Genomic DNA, 13,050 nt, shown 5'->3' with positions numbered 1-13,050 from the left:
ATTTGGCCTCGATGGCTCAGTTCAGTAGTCTTAGTTGAAGCGTTACCATGCTGTAGCTAAATAAAGAGCTTTGATCACTGCGACCATGTCTCTCTGTGCGTCAAACCCAGTATATTAAAGTCCCCTTGGGCAGTCACAGCCGTCTCCTCGGAACTCTCTCAGCCCGCCTACCTTACAAGGGGCCTGTTGTGGGGAGAAGAGGGGAAGGAGGTTGCAAGCCACCTAGAGGAAAGTGGGGTATAAAAACCCACTCCTTTTCTTTTTCACAGGGAAAGGACCTCTGCATCTCAGGTTTCAGAATACCCGAACTCATCTCTGATGATCGCGTTCCTTTTAAAATGTCCCACAAGCAAGTCTTGGATTCAGCAGAAGCTCACGGGAGCACAGCTCCAGAACCTCCAGCCACGGTCTGCACGGAGTGGGGAGTTCTCTCCCCACCGCACACAGATCCTGGGGCATACTAAGCTCCTGCACCTTTTCCCCTACAAAATGACCCTTGCCCATAAGAATGGTGTTGGCCTGGGACCTCCTCTCTCCAGCTGACTAACAGCTCTGCCTCCCGTTTCTGGTCCAGGAAGTCAGCAGACAGGGAAGTCAGCAAAGAAATGCCTTTTCCTCCACCCAGCACCGGCCTGAGGGGGCGTGGCGCCCCAGGCAGGCTGCTTGCCTGCTGCTCCCACCCCCCTGCCCACCCGCTCTTCGCGGCACTGCAGATCAGTCGCCCCCCCTCCTCCTCAGCCTGGGCTTACCGCCTTTGATGCAGCTGGCACGGCACCTACTCCTTTGAAGAGCCCGCGGAAAGAGGCTTCTCCCCCCTCTTTCCAGGAACCGGGGGAGCAAAGTCTCCTTCCGCGGGCTCTTCAAAGGAGTAGGTGCTGCGCCGGCCGCATCAAAGGCGGTAAGCCCAGGCTGAGGAGGAGGGGGGCGACGGAGCGCGGCGCCGCCTTGCAGCACCGTGAAGGGCAGGCAGCAGCGGTGGGGGGCAGGCTGGCTGGCTCTGCTGCTCTGATCGTGTGCGGGGGGCGGAAGCGCAAGCGAAGGGAGAGGGCAGCGGGGGGAAGGCAGGCAAACGAGGCTTTTGCCGTGGGCACTGAGAGGGGGGGAGCCCAATTTGGCGCACCCCAACTCCCAGCACCCTAGGCAACTGCCTAGCTTGCCTAGTGGGCGAGTCGTCCCTGCCTCCACCTCTGTAGAAGTTCTGTTTCACCAGTTCTACTACCGTTCGGCTAGCGATACAGCACCTTTGGATCTAACCTCTAATGTATCCTGCTCAGGGGTGGAATTCTAGCAGGAGCTCCTTTGCATATTAGGCCCTGATGTAGCTAATCCTCCAGGAGCTTACAAAAAAGAGCCTTGCAAGCTGCTGGGATGGCCTTGGGCCAGCCATAGCTCTGGCAGAGGTTGCTGTGAGAGTCCTTTCAGCCCCACCCACCTCACAAGGTGTCTGTTGTGGGGGAGGAAGGTCAAGGAGATTGTGAGCTGCTCTGAGATTCGGAGTGGAGGGCGGGATAAAAATCCAATACCTTCTTCTTTTCTTAAGTGGAGAACGCATTGGCGTACCTTCCTAGTGAGTTCAGTGTTGAACCAAGGTGAGATCAAACTTCTGGCAGGAGTTGATAGAAACCGACCACCCGTGTCGAATGGTTTTTTTGCAACACGGTTGCAAGTAGGCAGGTTTCCTTGTTCTGAAGAACCACAGACCCAAAGAGTCTGCATTTCCCATCTATTGGTAACCAGGATTCATAGTTTTGATAAGCCAGTGAGATGGCCAATGTGATGGGGGGGGGGGGGGAGACGCTGAATGGTTTTAGCAGGAACACACAGGAACGCGGTTCCGGCTGGCTTGTTGCCAGGAGGTGTGGCCTAATATGCAAATGAGTCCCTGTGGGCCTTTTTTCTACACAAAAGCCCTGCACAAAATGATGGCGATGCCAGGGGGTGTGGCCTAATAGGCAAATGAGTCCCAGCTGGCCTTTTTTGTAAAAAGCCCTGCGCAAAATGATGGTGATGCCAGGGGGTGTGGCCTAATATGCAAATAAGTTCCAGCTGGCCTTTCTCTCTTAAAAAGCCCCGCACAAATGATGGTGATGACAGGGGGTGTGGCCTAATATGCAAATGAGTTCCAACTGGCCTTTTTCCCCTCAAAAAAGCCCTGCGTGAAATGTTGGTGATGCCAGGGTGTGTGGCCTAATATGCAAATGAGTTCCAGCTGGCCCTTTTCTATAAAAAGCCCTGTGCAAAATGATGGTGATGCCAGGGGGTGTGGCCTAATATGCAAATAAGTTCCTGCTGGGTTTGTTTGTGCACCCCCCCGTGCAAGACACTGGTGATGTCAGGGTGTGGCCTAGTATGCAAATAAGTTCCTGTTGGCCTTTTTCTACAAAAAAGCCCCAGTTTTAGCAGCGGCAGTCTTCCTTGCTTCTCATCAACAATATTAAGAGCTTTGAAATCCAGCACAACTCCCTTCCACACTCAGCATGAGGGGGATTTCTGAAATGTTTCGTTTGCCCGGGCACCAAAAGTGCTTAATGGGTTCGGTTGCCGGGTAGGTAAACAGACGGTTTGCTACAAAGGAGGCGATGCGTGCGCGGGCCTTGGCACCGCCACCAAGATCTGTGCAACGTCTGGCGGCGTCTTGCCGCATCAGATGCGGCATCAAAAGCAGGACGGCTGGCACGCTTGAGATAAGGCCGGCCATATGGCGCAGCTGTGGAAGCAGAGTTAAGTTTAATGCCGAATGCTGTCCCTGTAAAGATAATAGAGAGCGAGACAGCTGGACCTGTAAAAAAAAAAAAAAGTCGCAAACCGAAAGCCAAAAGTGAGAAATAAGCTCTTAGTCCCATCTGCATGATGCTTCCTTGTCCTCTCTAAGTTTATTTATTTAATTCCATGTCTATCCCGCCCTCCCTGCCGAGGCGGGGTCGGGGGCGACTTACATGCTCATGCTTATGCGTGAGTATAAAACATATAAAGCCAGTTTGGAGAGCCAGTTTGGTGTAGTGGTTAAGTGTGCGGACTCTTATCTGGGAGAACCGGGTTTGATTCCCCACTCCTCCACTTGCACCTGCTGGCATGGCCTTGGGTCAGCCATAGCTCTGGCAGAGGTTGTCCTTGAAAGGGCAGCTGCTGTGAGAGCCCTCTCCAGCCCCACCCACCTCCCAGGGTGTCTGTTGTGGGGAGGAAGGTAAAGGAGATTGTGAGCCGCTCTGAGACTCTTCGGAGTGGAGGGCGGGATATAAATCCAATATCTTCATCTACCTCACAGGGTGTCTGTTGTGGGGGAGGAAGGTAAAGGAGATTGTGAGCCGCTCTGAGACTCTTCGGAGTGGAGGGCGGGATATAAATCCAATATCTTCATCTACCTCACAGGGTGTCTGTTGTGGGGGAGGAAGGGAAAGGAGATTGTGAGCCGCTCTGAGACTCTTCGGAGTGGAGGGCGGGATATAAATCCAATATCTTCATCTACTTCACAGGGTCTGTTGTGGGGGAGGAAGGGAAAGGAGATTGTGAGCCGCTCTGAGACTCTTCGGAGTGGAGGGCGGGATATAAATCCAATATCTTCTTCTTCTTCATAACGCCATAAAAACGTTTAAAACATAACAGTTAACGTTTCGATGCTATGGTCTTAAATGCAAAGTCATGTTCTCTGTTAACAGATCTTAGATGTTCCTTTCTGCTGCTGCTTCAGGGCGGCTTGCAAGAAACGGTCCAGACGTCCCCTGAAGGCTGTAGTGGCCAGCAGTCTCGTTTGCAGATGCCTGGTGGAAGAGTGCCGTCTTACAGGCCCTGTGGAACTGTATGAGCTCTCGCAGGGCCCCTCACTTCTTCAGGCAACTCGTTCCACTACAGGGGCCACTGCAGAGAAGGCCCTGGCTCTAGTTGTCATGAGCCTGGCCTCCTTAGGGGATTGACAGCAGATTTGTGATCCAGACCGAAGTGCTCTCTGGGGAACATATGGGGAAAGGCGGTCCCTAAGGTATGCAGGTCCCTGGCCATATAGGGCCTTAATAGGGTTGCCAATCCCCAGGTGGGGGCAGGGGATCCCCTGCTTTGGAGGCCCTCCCCCCGCTTCTGGGTCGTCAGAAAGCGGGGGGAGGGGAGGGAAATGTCTGCTGGGAACTCTGTTATTCCCTATGCAGATTTATTCTCATAGAAAATCATGGAGAATTGATCCGTGGGTATCTGGGGCTCTGGGGGGCCCTGTTTTTTGGAGTAGAGGCACCAAATTTTCAGTATAGCATCTAGTGCCTCTCCCCAAAATACCCCCCACGTTTCAAAAAGATTGGACCAGGGGGTCCAATTCTATGAGCCCCAAAAGAAGGTGCCCCTATCCTTCATTATTTCCTATGGAAGGAAGGCATTGAAAAGGTGCCGTCCCTTTAAATGAGATGGCCAGAACTCCCTTTGGAGTTCAATTATGCTTGTCAAAGCCTTGATCTTGGCTCCACCCCTAATGTCTCCTGGCTGCACCCCCAAAGTCTCCTGGCTCCACCCCCAATGTCCCCAGATATTTCTTGAATTGGACTTGGCAACCCTTGGCCTTAAGGGTACATCTTGGTCCACTGAACTCAGAGCTGTCTTCTCTGACTGGTGGCCGCTCATCAGCGTCCCAGGCATAAGTAAGAACCTATGACCATCAGAAGAGCCCTGCTGGACCAGACCTATTGTCCATCTAGTCCGGCAGTTCCTTTGGAAGGCCAGCTGCCCCTTAGCACCCCCTGCGGGCTAGGCTCTCGGTTTCCTGTGTCGTTACACAGCTTGTTGGCTCCCTTTGGTTGCTTCCGCTTTATAGGTAAAACACTTCCCCACCCCAAGTTTTTAAAAAGAGATTTAAAAAGAGGGCCATTTTCAAGTCACGGTTGTCTTCTTTTCTGTTTCAGGAGTTGATTATTATAACAGAGTGATTGACGGCTTGCTAGCCAACAGCGTGGCGCCCATGGTTACACTGTATCACTTTGACTTGCCGCAGTGTTTGGAAGATCGGGGCGGCTGGCGATCGGGTGCGACCGTGGAAGCCTTTGATGCCTATGCCCGCTTCTGCTTCCGAACCTTCGGGGACAGAGTGAAGCTGTGGATCACCATAAACGAACCGTACATTGTTGCAGAGCTCGGCTATGAAAAAGGCACCATGGCCCCAGGTATTCGAGAACCTGGTACCGGGGCGTACCTGTCCGCTCATCACATGATCAGAGCTCATGCTGCAGCCTGGCACACTTACGATAAAGTGTTCCGGAAGCAGCAGGGTGGACTCGTGTCGATAGCGCTCAACTCGGACTGGGCGGAGCCCTTTCACCCGCATTCCCCGGACGACCAGGAAGCAGCTAAGAGGTATATGGGATTTTGCCTGGATTGGTTCGCTACCCCAATCTTTCTGAACGGGGACTATCCGGCCGTCATGAAATCCAAGATCTCTGCTATGAGCAAAAAGCAAGGGTGTCCCTCATCGAGGCTTCCAGAATTTACCCAGGAAGAGAAGATGGCAATCAAAGGCACTGCTGATTTCTTTGCTCTGAATTACTATACTACCCGCAGAATTAAGCACCAGGATTATACCTGTAATCAGCCGAGTAGGACTGGAGACGTAGAAGCAGAGCAAGTGACAGATCCATCGTGGCCCGTCGCAACGGGCAGCTCTTGGCTGGCTGTTGTTCCGTGGGGTTTGCGCCACCTCTTGAAATACATCAAGGTACGGCTTTTGTTTTTTTCTTTTAGCACTGGAATGGAATATAAACTGGTAGCATCTAGATTTGATTACTACAATGTCATCTTTGTGGGGCAATTCTTGAGGTGGAATTCACTGCCACAGAAGGTGGTGGCAGCTACAGGCATAGCCAGCTTCAAGAGGGGATTGGATCGACATATGGAGCAGAGGTCCATCAGTGGCTCTTAGCCACAGTGTGTTGTTGGAACTCTCTGTCTGGGGCAGTGATGCTCGGTATTCTTGGTGCTTGGGAGGGGCAACAGTGGGAGGACTTCTAGTGTCCTGGCCCCACTGATGGACTCCTGATGTTTTTGGTCACTGTGAGACACAGAGTGTTGGACTGGGTGGGCCATTGGCCTGATCCAACATGGCCTCTCTTATGTGGCGACAGAAGCAGTCGCATGCCTCCCCAGCACAGACCAGCTGGTTGGGAGGCTCTTTAAATGGAGGGTGAGGCCAACTGGCTGCTTTTGCCGGCACTCCCTGTGCCAGTGAATGGTCCCACCAATCAGCTGATCAGCGGGGACCTTTCACTGGAGTGGGAGGGCAGTGGCTGCTTCTGGGGCCATCCCAGGCGATTTAAATCACCCAGGAGGGAGGGGGGTGGCTCCAACTCTCCCAGCTTAGGACATCAGGAAGCCTGGCACTGGCCCTGTTTTGTCTGAAGCAGTAGCACAAAGTTTGAGCCTGGTGGCAGCTTGAAGATCTACATAGGGCATAAGAAGAAGAAGATATTGGATTTATATCCCACCCTATACTCTGAATCTCAGAGCGGTCACAATCTCCTCTACCTTCCTCCCCCACAATAGACACCCTGTGATGTAGGTGGGGCTGAGAGAGCTCTCCCAGAAGCTGCCCTTTCAAGGACGACTCCTACGAGAGCTAGGGCTGACCCGAGGCCATTCCAGCAGCAGCCAGTGGAGGGAGTGGGGAATCAAACCCAGTTCTCCTGGATAAGAGTCCGCACACTTAACCACTACACCAAACTGGCTCTCTAGGTTTTGTGTGCATGCCCTTCTGCTTTTAATTTCCTTGCTACTCTCTTGTTACGTGCAATTTAATGGACAATGAAAAATGCATTCCCCTTTTTTATGGCGGACGCTCGGCACAATAAAGAATGTTACCAGCAAGGGGAAAGAGAAATCAAAATAGGGATGTTCTAACACAACGGACAGACTTGAGAAATTGGGTCTGAACCCCGTCTGCTATGCAAAGGCTCTCCCTGTCTCTTCCCCCAGAATTGATGGCCCGTGGGTCAGTCGTATTTCAGTAGCCAAGTCCTCGGTAAAGTGGAAAACATGGACGGAGTTTTGTCCTTTGGGGTTTTTCAGGCAGCTGGGGCTGGAAGCTGAAGGCAGAATTATCTGAACGAACCATTTGAAAGAAAAGGCTTCTTGAAGTGGCAAAAATAGGCAGCACATACGATTTCTAAATATCCCAGTTCTATGAAGAGTACATTGCCTGATAGACATCCCCACTGTGTTCTGTTGCAGGGCTTTTTTTTGTAGCAGGAACTCCTTTGCATATTAGGCCACACACAACCTGATGTTGCCAGTCCTCCTGGAGTTTACAGTAGGCACCGTACTAACAGCCCTGTAAGCTCTTAGAGGATTGGCTACATCAGGGGTGTAGCCTAATATGCAAAGGAACTGCTTTGCATATTAGGCCACACACCCCTGATGTAGGCAATCCTCCAAGAGCTTACAAGGCTCTTCTTACAGGGCCTACTATAAGCTCTTGGAGGACTGGCTACATCAGGGATGTGTGTGGCCTAATATGCAAAGGAGTTCCTGCTACCAAAAAAAGCCCTGATTAGGCCCCACACCCCTGATGTAGTCAGTCCTCCAAGAGCTTACAGTAGGCCCTGTACTAAGAGCCTTCTAAGCTCTTGGAGGATTGGCTACATCAGGGAGGTGTGGTCTAATATGCAAAGGAGTCCCTGCTACAAAAAAAGCCCTGATTAGCTCCATTCCCCGCAGCAGCCATTTTATGGTGGCATCTGCCATGTTTTGTCAGACTCAAAAAAGTTGGAGACCCCTGGCTTAACCCCAGGAGTTGCCTCTTAGATTCCCGTTTCTAGATGCGTGCGCACGTACATTCTGTCCCCACATTCTGATGATTTCTATCTGTGGAGCCAGTTTGGCCAGGACCCAGGGGTTAAAAAGCAAGGGACCAGAAGGCAGATGTGATGCTGGAGAAAAAGGATATTTTAGTATTCTCATTAAAATAAGCAGTTTCTCTGTCTTCATGGGTATTTGCACAGTTTTGCCTTGCTGTTGTTCGAGGTAAAAGGTCGGCTTGTAGAAAATTTAGTTAATAGGGTCACTGCAATGTGATGAAAACCAGTTTTGGGTTGTGGCTGAAATGAGAGAGAGGGTAATGAACCTGATTTTATGGCTTTTTCTTAACATCTGTGCCGAATAAAACTTCTGTTCCTTTGTTCTAGGATACATATAATCATCCTATAATTTACATCACCGAAAATGGGTTTTCCCAAAGTGACCCCGCTCCACTCGATGACTCTCAACGCTGGGAGTATTTTAGGCTGACTCTACAGGAGATTTTAAAAGGTACAATTTAGAGTGATGAAAGATCAATTGTGCAAACTTAATATAATTTTCTTACGTGCCCATTTGCATTTAGCGCTGACTGGCTGAGTCTTGAAGCTAAAGCTCATGAACGTCAGACAAAGGCAATGCCCTGAGAAGGGGGAAATGTGTAACAGACAGGAAAGAAAAACACTTTGGTCCTCTTTTGCTATCTTGAAATACGATCGGATGAGAGAGCTTCAGCCCTGCCCGTGGGCAAACCAGGCGATTGCCTAGGGTGCAAGCCTTCTGGGGGTGCCAAATTGGGTGCCCCCATGTGACTCAGTGATGGTATCAGTGCGAGGTGCACAACAGAAGTTAGTCTTACTTAGTGTTCCAGACAATCTTGGCCAGGGGTCCCCAAACATCACTCTGTGGACCAGTCCCGGTCCGTGTAGGGTTGCCAATCCCCAGGTGGGGGCAGGGGATCCCCCGGTTTGGAGACCCTCCCCCCGCTTCAGGGTCATCAGAAAGCAGGGGGAGGGGAGGGAAATGTCTGCTAGGAACTCTATTATTCCCTATGGAGATTTATTCCCGTAGAAAATCGTGAAGAATTGATCTGGGGCTCTGGGGGGGCTGTTTTTTGGGGTAGAGGCACCAAATTTTCAATATAGCATCTAGTGCCTCTCCCCAAAATATCCCCCAAGTTTCAAAAAGATTGCACCAGGGGGTCCAATTCTATGAGCCCCAAAAGAAGGTGCCCCTATCCTTCATTATTTCCTATGGAAGGAAGGAATTGAAAAGGTGTGCCGTCCCGTGAAATGTGATGGCCAGAACTCCCTTTGGAGTTCAATTATGCTTGTCACAGCCTTGATCTTGGCTCCACCCCTAATGTCTCTTGGCTCCACCCCCAAAGTCTCCTGGCTCCACTCCCAGAGTCCCCAGATATTTCTTGAATTGGACTTGGCAACCCTAGGTAGTAACCGGGCCGCGGAACAAGGCCACACCACCTCTTTCATCTGCTTGGGTCCCGGGCTGGCAGAAGGGGCAGCTCTGCTGTGACCTTAGCCTACCCCTTATTTATAGGCCCCCACTGATCAGCTGATTGGAGGGCGTCTTTAAATGGAAGGGGGGGCAGATTGGCCTTCTGCCACCTGGCTACTTAGCGGGGAGGTGGCTTAAGAGCCCCAGTATTCCCTCCCATTTAAAGATCCCCATGGGGAGGAGGGATGGAGTGCAGGTGAGGAGGCAGCCTGGGGTGGCAAAAAACCCAGTGCTGCCCCCCCCCACTAGTCTGTGGAAAAATCGTCTTCCACAAAACCAGTCCCTGGTACCAAAAAGGTTGGGGACAACTGGTCTAGGCCAGCCCTGTTGCCAGATCTGAATTAGGAGATCCCTAGAGATTTTGGGGGTGGAGCCTGGAGGAAGACCTCAGCAGGGTATAGTGCTAGAGAATCCACCCTCCCAAGCAGCCATTTTCTCCAGGTGAACTGATCTCGGTTGTCTGGAGAACAATTGTAATAGCAGATCTCCAGGTGCCACCTGGATGTTGTCAACCCAGGGTCCAGCACAGGTTGTTTTTTTTTTTTAAAAAGGACTTGCATTCTTTTGATTCTGCTTTTATTTTTATTTTATTTTTTTATTCATTTTTATTTTATTTTATTTCTTTTTCTTTATTGTTTTTACTGTTAATATTAATATGGTGTTTTAACTTTGACACGTAGGTGCTTTATTTTTATTATTATATGTTGTGATCCGCCTTGAGCCCATTTACGGGAAAAGGCGGAATATAAGCCTACTAAATAAATAAATAAATAACACTAACAATGGCAGGCTGTGGTAATTGATACATCTCCTGACAGGGCAGTGGAACTGAGAATTTAAAAAAAGAACAACTAATACTGTCTTTTGGGATTGGCAAGATAGGTGGAGATGATGTAGAAAGATCCCAGGCATATTAGTATCGTATTTCTGTACTGTGCAGGGGATTGGACTAGGTTGCCTTCAAGCTGTCTTCTGCCTCTGTGACACTATAGTTTGGAGCAGGGGTGGACAAACTGCAGCTCAAACCCCATATGTGGCCCTTTCACATGAGAGCCAGCGTAGTGTAGTGGTTAAGTGTGCAGACTCTTATCTGGGAGAACCATAGCTCTGGCAGAGGTTGCCCTTGAAAGGGCAGCTGCTGTGAGAGCCCTCTCAGCCCCACCCACCTCACAGGGTGTCTGTTGTTGGGGAGGAAGATAAAGGAGATTGTGAGCCGCTCTGAGACTCTGAGATTTGGAGTGGAGGGTGGGATATAAATCCAATATTTTCTTCTTCTTCTTCCACGCATATTGTGTGGCTCTCTAAGCCCCCACTGCCTCATCGGCCAGCTTGGAGAAGGCATTTCTCTCTTTAAATGCATTCTCCAAACCAGCCGGCTGCTTGGAGAATGCATTTAAAGGTAAGGTAAGGTAAGGTAAAATTTTATTTATATCCCGCCCTCCCCCGCCGAAGCAGGCTCAGGGCGGCTAAAGTTGCTTTCTTTCCACCTCCCCTATCTATTTTCCTTCCTTCCTTCCCTCCTTCCTTCTTTCCCTCCTTGAGGCTCTCAAACATCTGACACTTATACTATGTGGCTCTTACCTTAAGCAAATTTGACCACCCCTGGTTTGGAGGAATCTGGCTAATCAGGGATGGAGACCAAAGATAACTTGCAGATGAGGGGTGCAGCCAAGGCAGAATCTGGATTTTATTGTGGGTTTTGGAGCCCCAATAATGCGGATATGGCAAATACTATATTTACTGAGGGGACCTCTTAAGCTTCAAAACTCTTAAGCACCTAGGTATGCTACTTTAAAACAAAATATTCACTGGTTGCCCTTTTTTGCAAATAGCTATTCTATGGGTACATATTTTAGTATGTATTCCTTCAGGGATTGTAGCCAAAAGTATCAGACGATCTACACCTTCTCAAATATGTTCCCTGGACAAGACATTTGCAGATGGTTTAGTTCCAACTGCAGTTTTTACGTCAGAACTTTCTTGTCATCTGTGTTGACTTGCAGGAGAGGGACAAAATCTGTTAAGATCCCTTTCATTGACCCCCCCTCCCCCCCGAGTTTCTACTAATTCTAAACCCACCTTAGACCTGTCTGTCCCAGGGATGAGCATGAACCGAGAAACAAATCATGAGTTGAGCACGAACTGGGCCAAGTCGTGCTTCGTTTTGAAATGGTTCATTTAATCACTTCATCTCCACTGCAAAACGAACCCACATTTTTTTCCTGGTGTGTCGTTGGTTCATTTCTGTGATCTGTTTGCCAAGGGGAGGGCCTCCTTTCCAAGCCACGGTTCCAAGCTCTCAAAATCTTCTAAAAATCCCTGGGCCAAGAGAAGTTAGACTGAAGACAACCAGGGAGCAAGCCTTTTCAGCAATGGCCCCTCGATGGTGGAATCAACTTCCAGAGATGATGCCAGCCCTGCGGGACCTGAATCAGTTCCGCAGGGCTTGCAAAACCTTTCTCTTTCAGCTTGCCTTTAAGACAGAACCTGGCTAAATTGAAATTGACCTGTAGCCATCTAGCCATCTCAGGTATGATTGTGACCAATAGCACCTTATAGCACCTGTTTATCTATTTTAATTAATTTATATAATTGAATTGTATTTTAAACTCTTGTTTACATTGTATTTTATTCTAATCATGGTGTTCCATGTCTGTGAGCCGCCCTGAGCCCGCCTTTGGCGGGGGAGGGCGGGATATAAAAATAAATTTACTTTACTTTACTTTATTTACTTCCCCCAGGATTCCTGCAGCCATAGGGTGCCTGCGGGAGCCAAGGGGAGGCAATTTCTACTGACCCCTCCACAGGCCTCTTTTTCTAGCAGGAGCTCCTCTGCATATTAGGCCATGCCCCCCTTATGTAGCCAATCCTCCAAGAGCTTGCAGGGCTGTTAATACAGGGCTGACCGTAAGCTCCAGGAGGACTGGCTTCATCAGGGCATGTGGCCTAATATGCAGAGGAGCTCCTGCTAGAAAAAGAGCCCTGCCCCTCCATGCCTCGGCTTCACTAGGTGCCCGCAGCTGTGGGGCGCTTGGAGAAGCCATCCTGAGAGGTAAGGTAGTTCATAGAATCATAAAGTTGGAAGGGACTTCTAGGGTCATCTAGTCCAACCCCCCCCCCCGCACAATGCAGGAAACTCACAAACACCTCCCCCTAAATTCACAGGATCTTCATTGCTGTCAGATGGCCATCTAGCCTCTCTTTAAAAACCTCCAAGGAAGGAGAGCCCACCACCTCCCGAGGAAACCTGTTCCACTGACGAATCGCTCTAACGGTCAGAAAGTTCAAGCTGCTTCCCTCAGAGTCCCCAATAAGCCCATGGGGAGACCTGGCTGGGATGGCTGGAGAAGGGAAGAGAGAAGGGGAGAGATCTCCCCATTGTACCCCATGGGCCCATAGAGTACAATGGAGAGATCGTGCTTGGGCTGTGGCGCAACTCCAGAGCAGCTACACAATCTCTCCATTGTATCCTCTGACTTCATCTATGACACTGCAGAGGGCCGACTGGATAAAGGAAGGGAAGGGAGAGCTGGTGAGTTTCAATCCATTGAAACTGGCCATGCCCGATGAGAAACTGACCATGCCCCAGGAGAACTCAAAAGGCGTTTGAATGCTTTCAGAGCTCACTGGGAACCCGACAAACCAACCGACCACGAAACGATTTGGGAAATCAAACGAACCACAAACCAACATGAACCACCGGTTTGGGCAAGTAAATGAACCGCAAACCAACCAGACCACCATTTTCCCATTCCGTGCCCGTCCCTAGACTCTGTC

General features: G+C 50.1%; 1 protein-coding gene across 1 annotated transcript in view; it reads left to right on the top strand.

The window, feature by feature from the left end:
- Positions 1-13,050, top strand: part of LOC132576927 (cytosolic beta-glucosidase-like) — a 72,211-nt gene that overhangs the window by 20,446 nt on the left and 38,715 nt on the right. Inside the window, exons 3-4 of the mRNA XM_060246226.1 lie at positions 4,881-5,686; positions 8,148-8,271. Coding sequence (XP_060102209.1) covers positions 4,881-5,686; positions 8,148-8,271 — 930 coding nt within the window. The remainder of the gene's footprint in view (positions 1-4,880; positions 5,687-8,147; positions 8,272-13,050) is intronic.

This window comes from Heteronotia binoei, chromosome 9 (genome assembly GCF_032191835.1).
Source record: "Heteronotia binoei isolate CCM8104 ecotype False Entrance Well chromosome 9, APGP_CSIRO_Hbin_v1, whole genome shotgun sequence".
Classification (NCBI taxonomy): Eukaryota; Metazoa; Chordata; class Lepidosauria; order Squamata; family Gekkonidae; genus Heteronotia; species Heteronotia binoei.
Note: the sequence above shows the minus strand (reverse complement) of the source record. Positions and strands in the feature narration are given on the sequence as shown.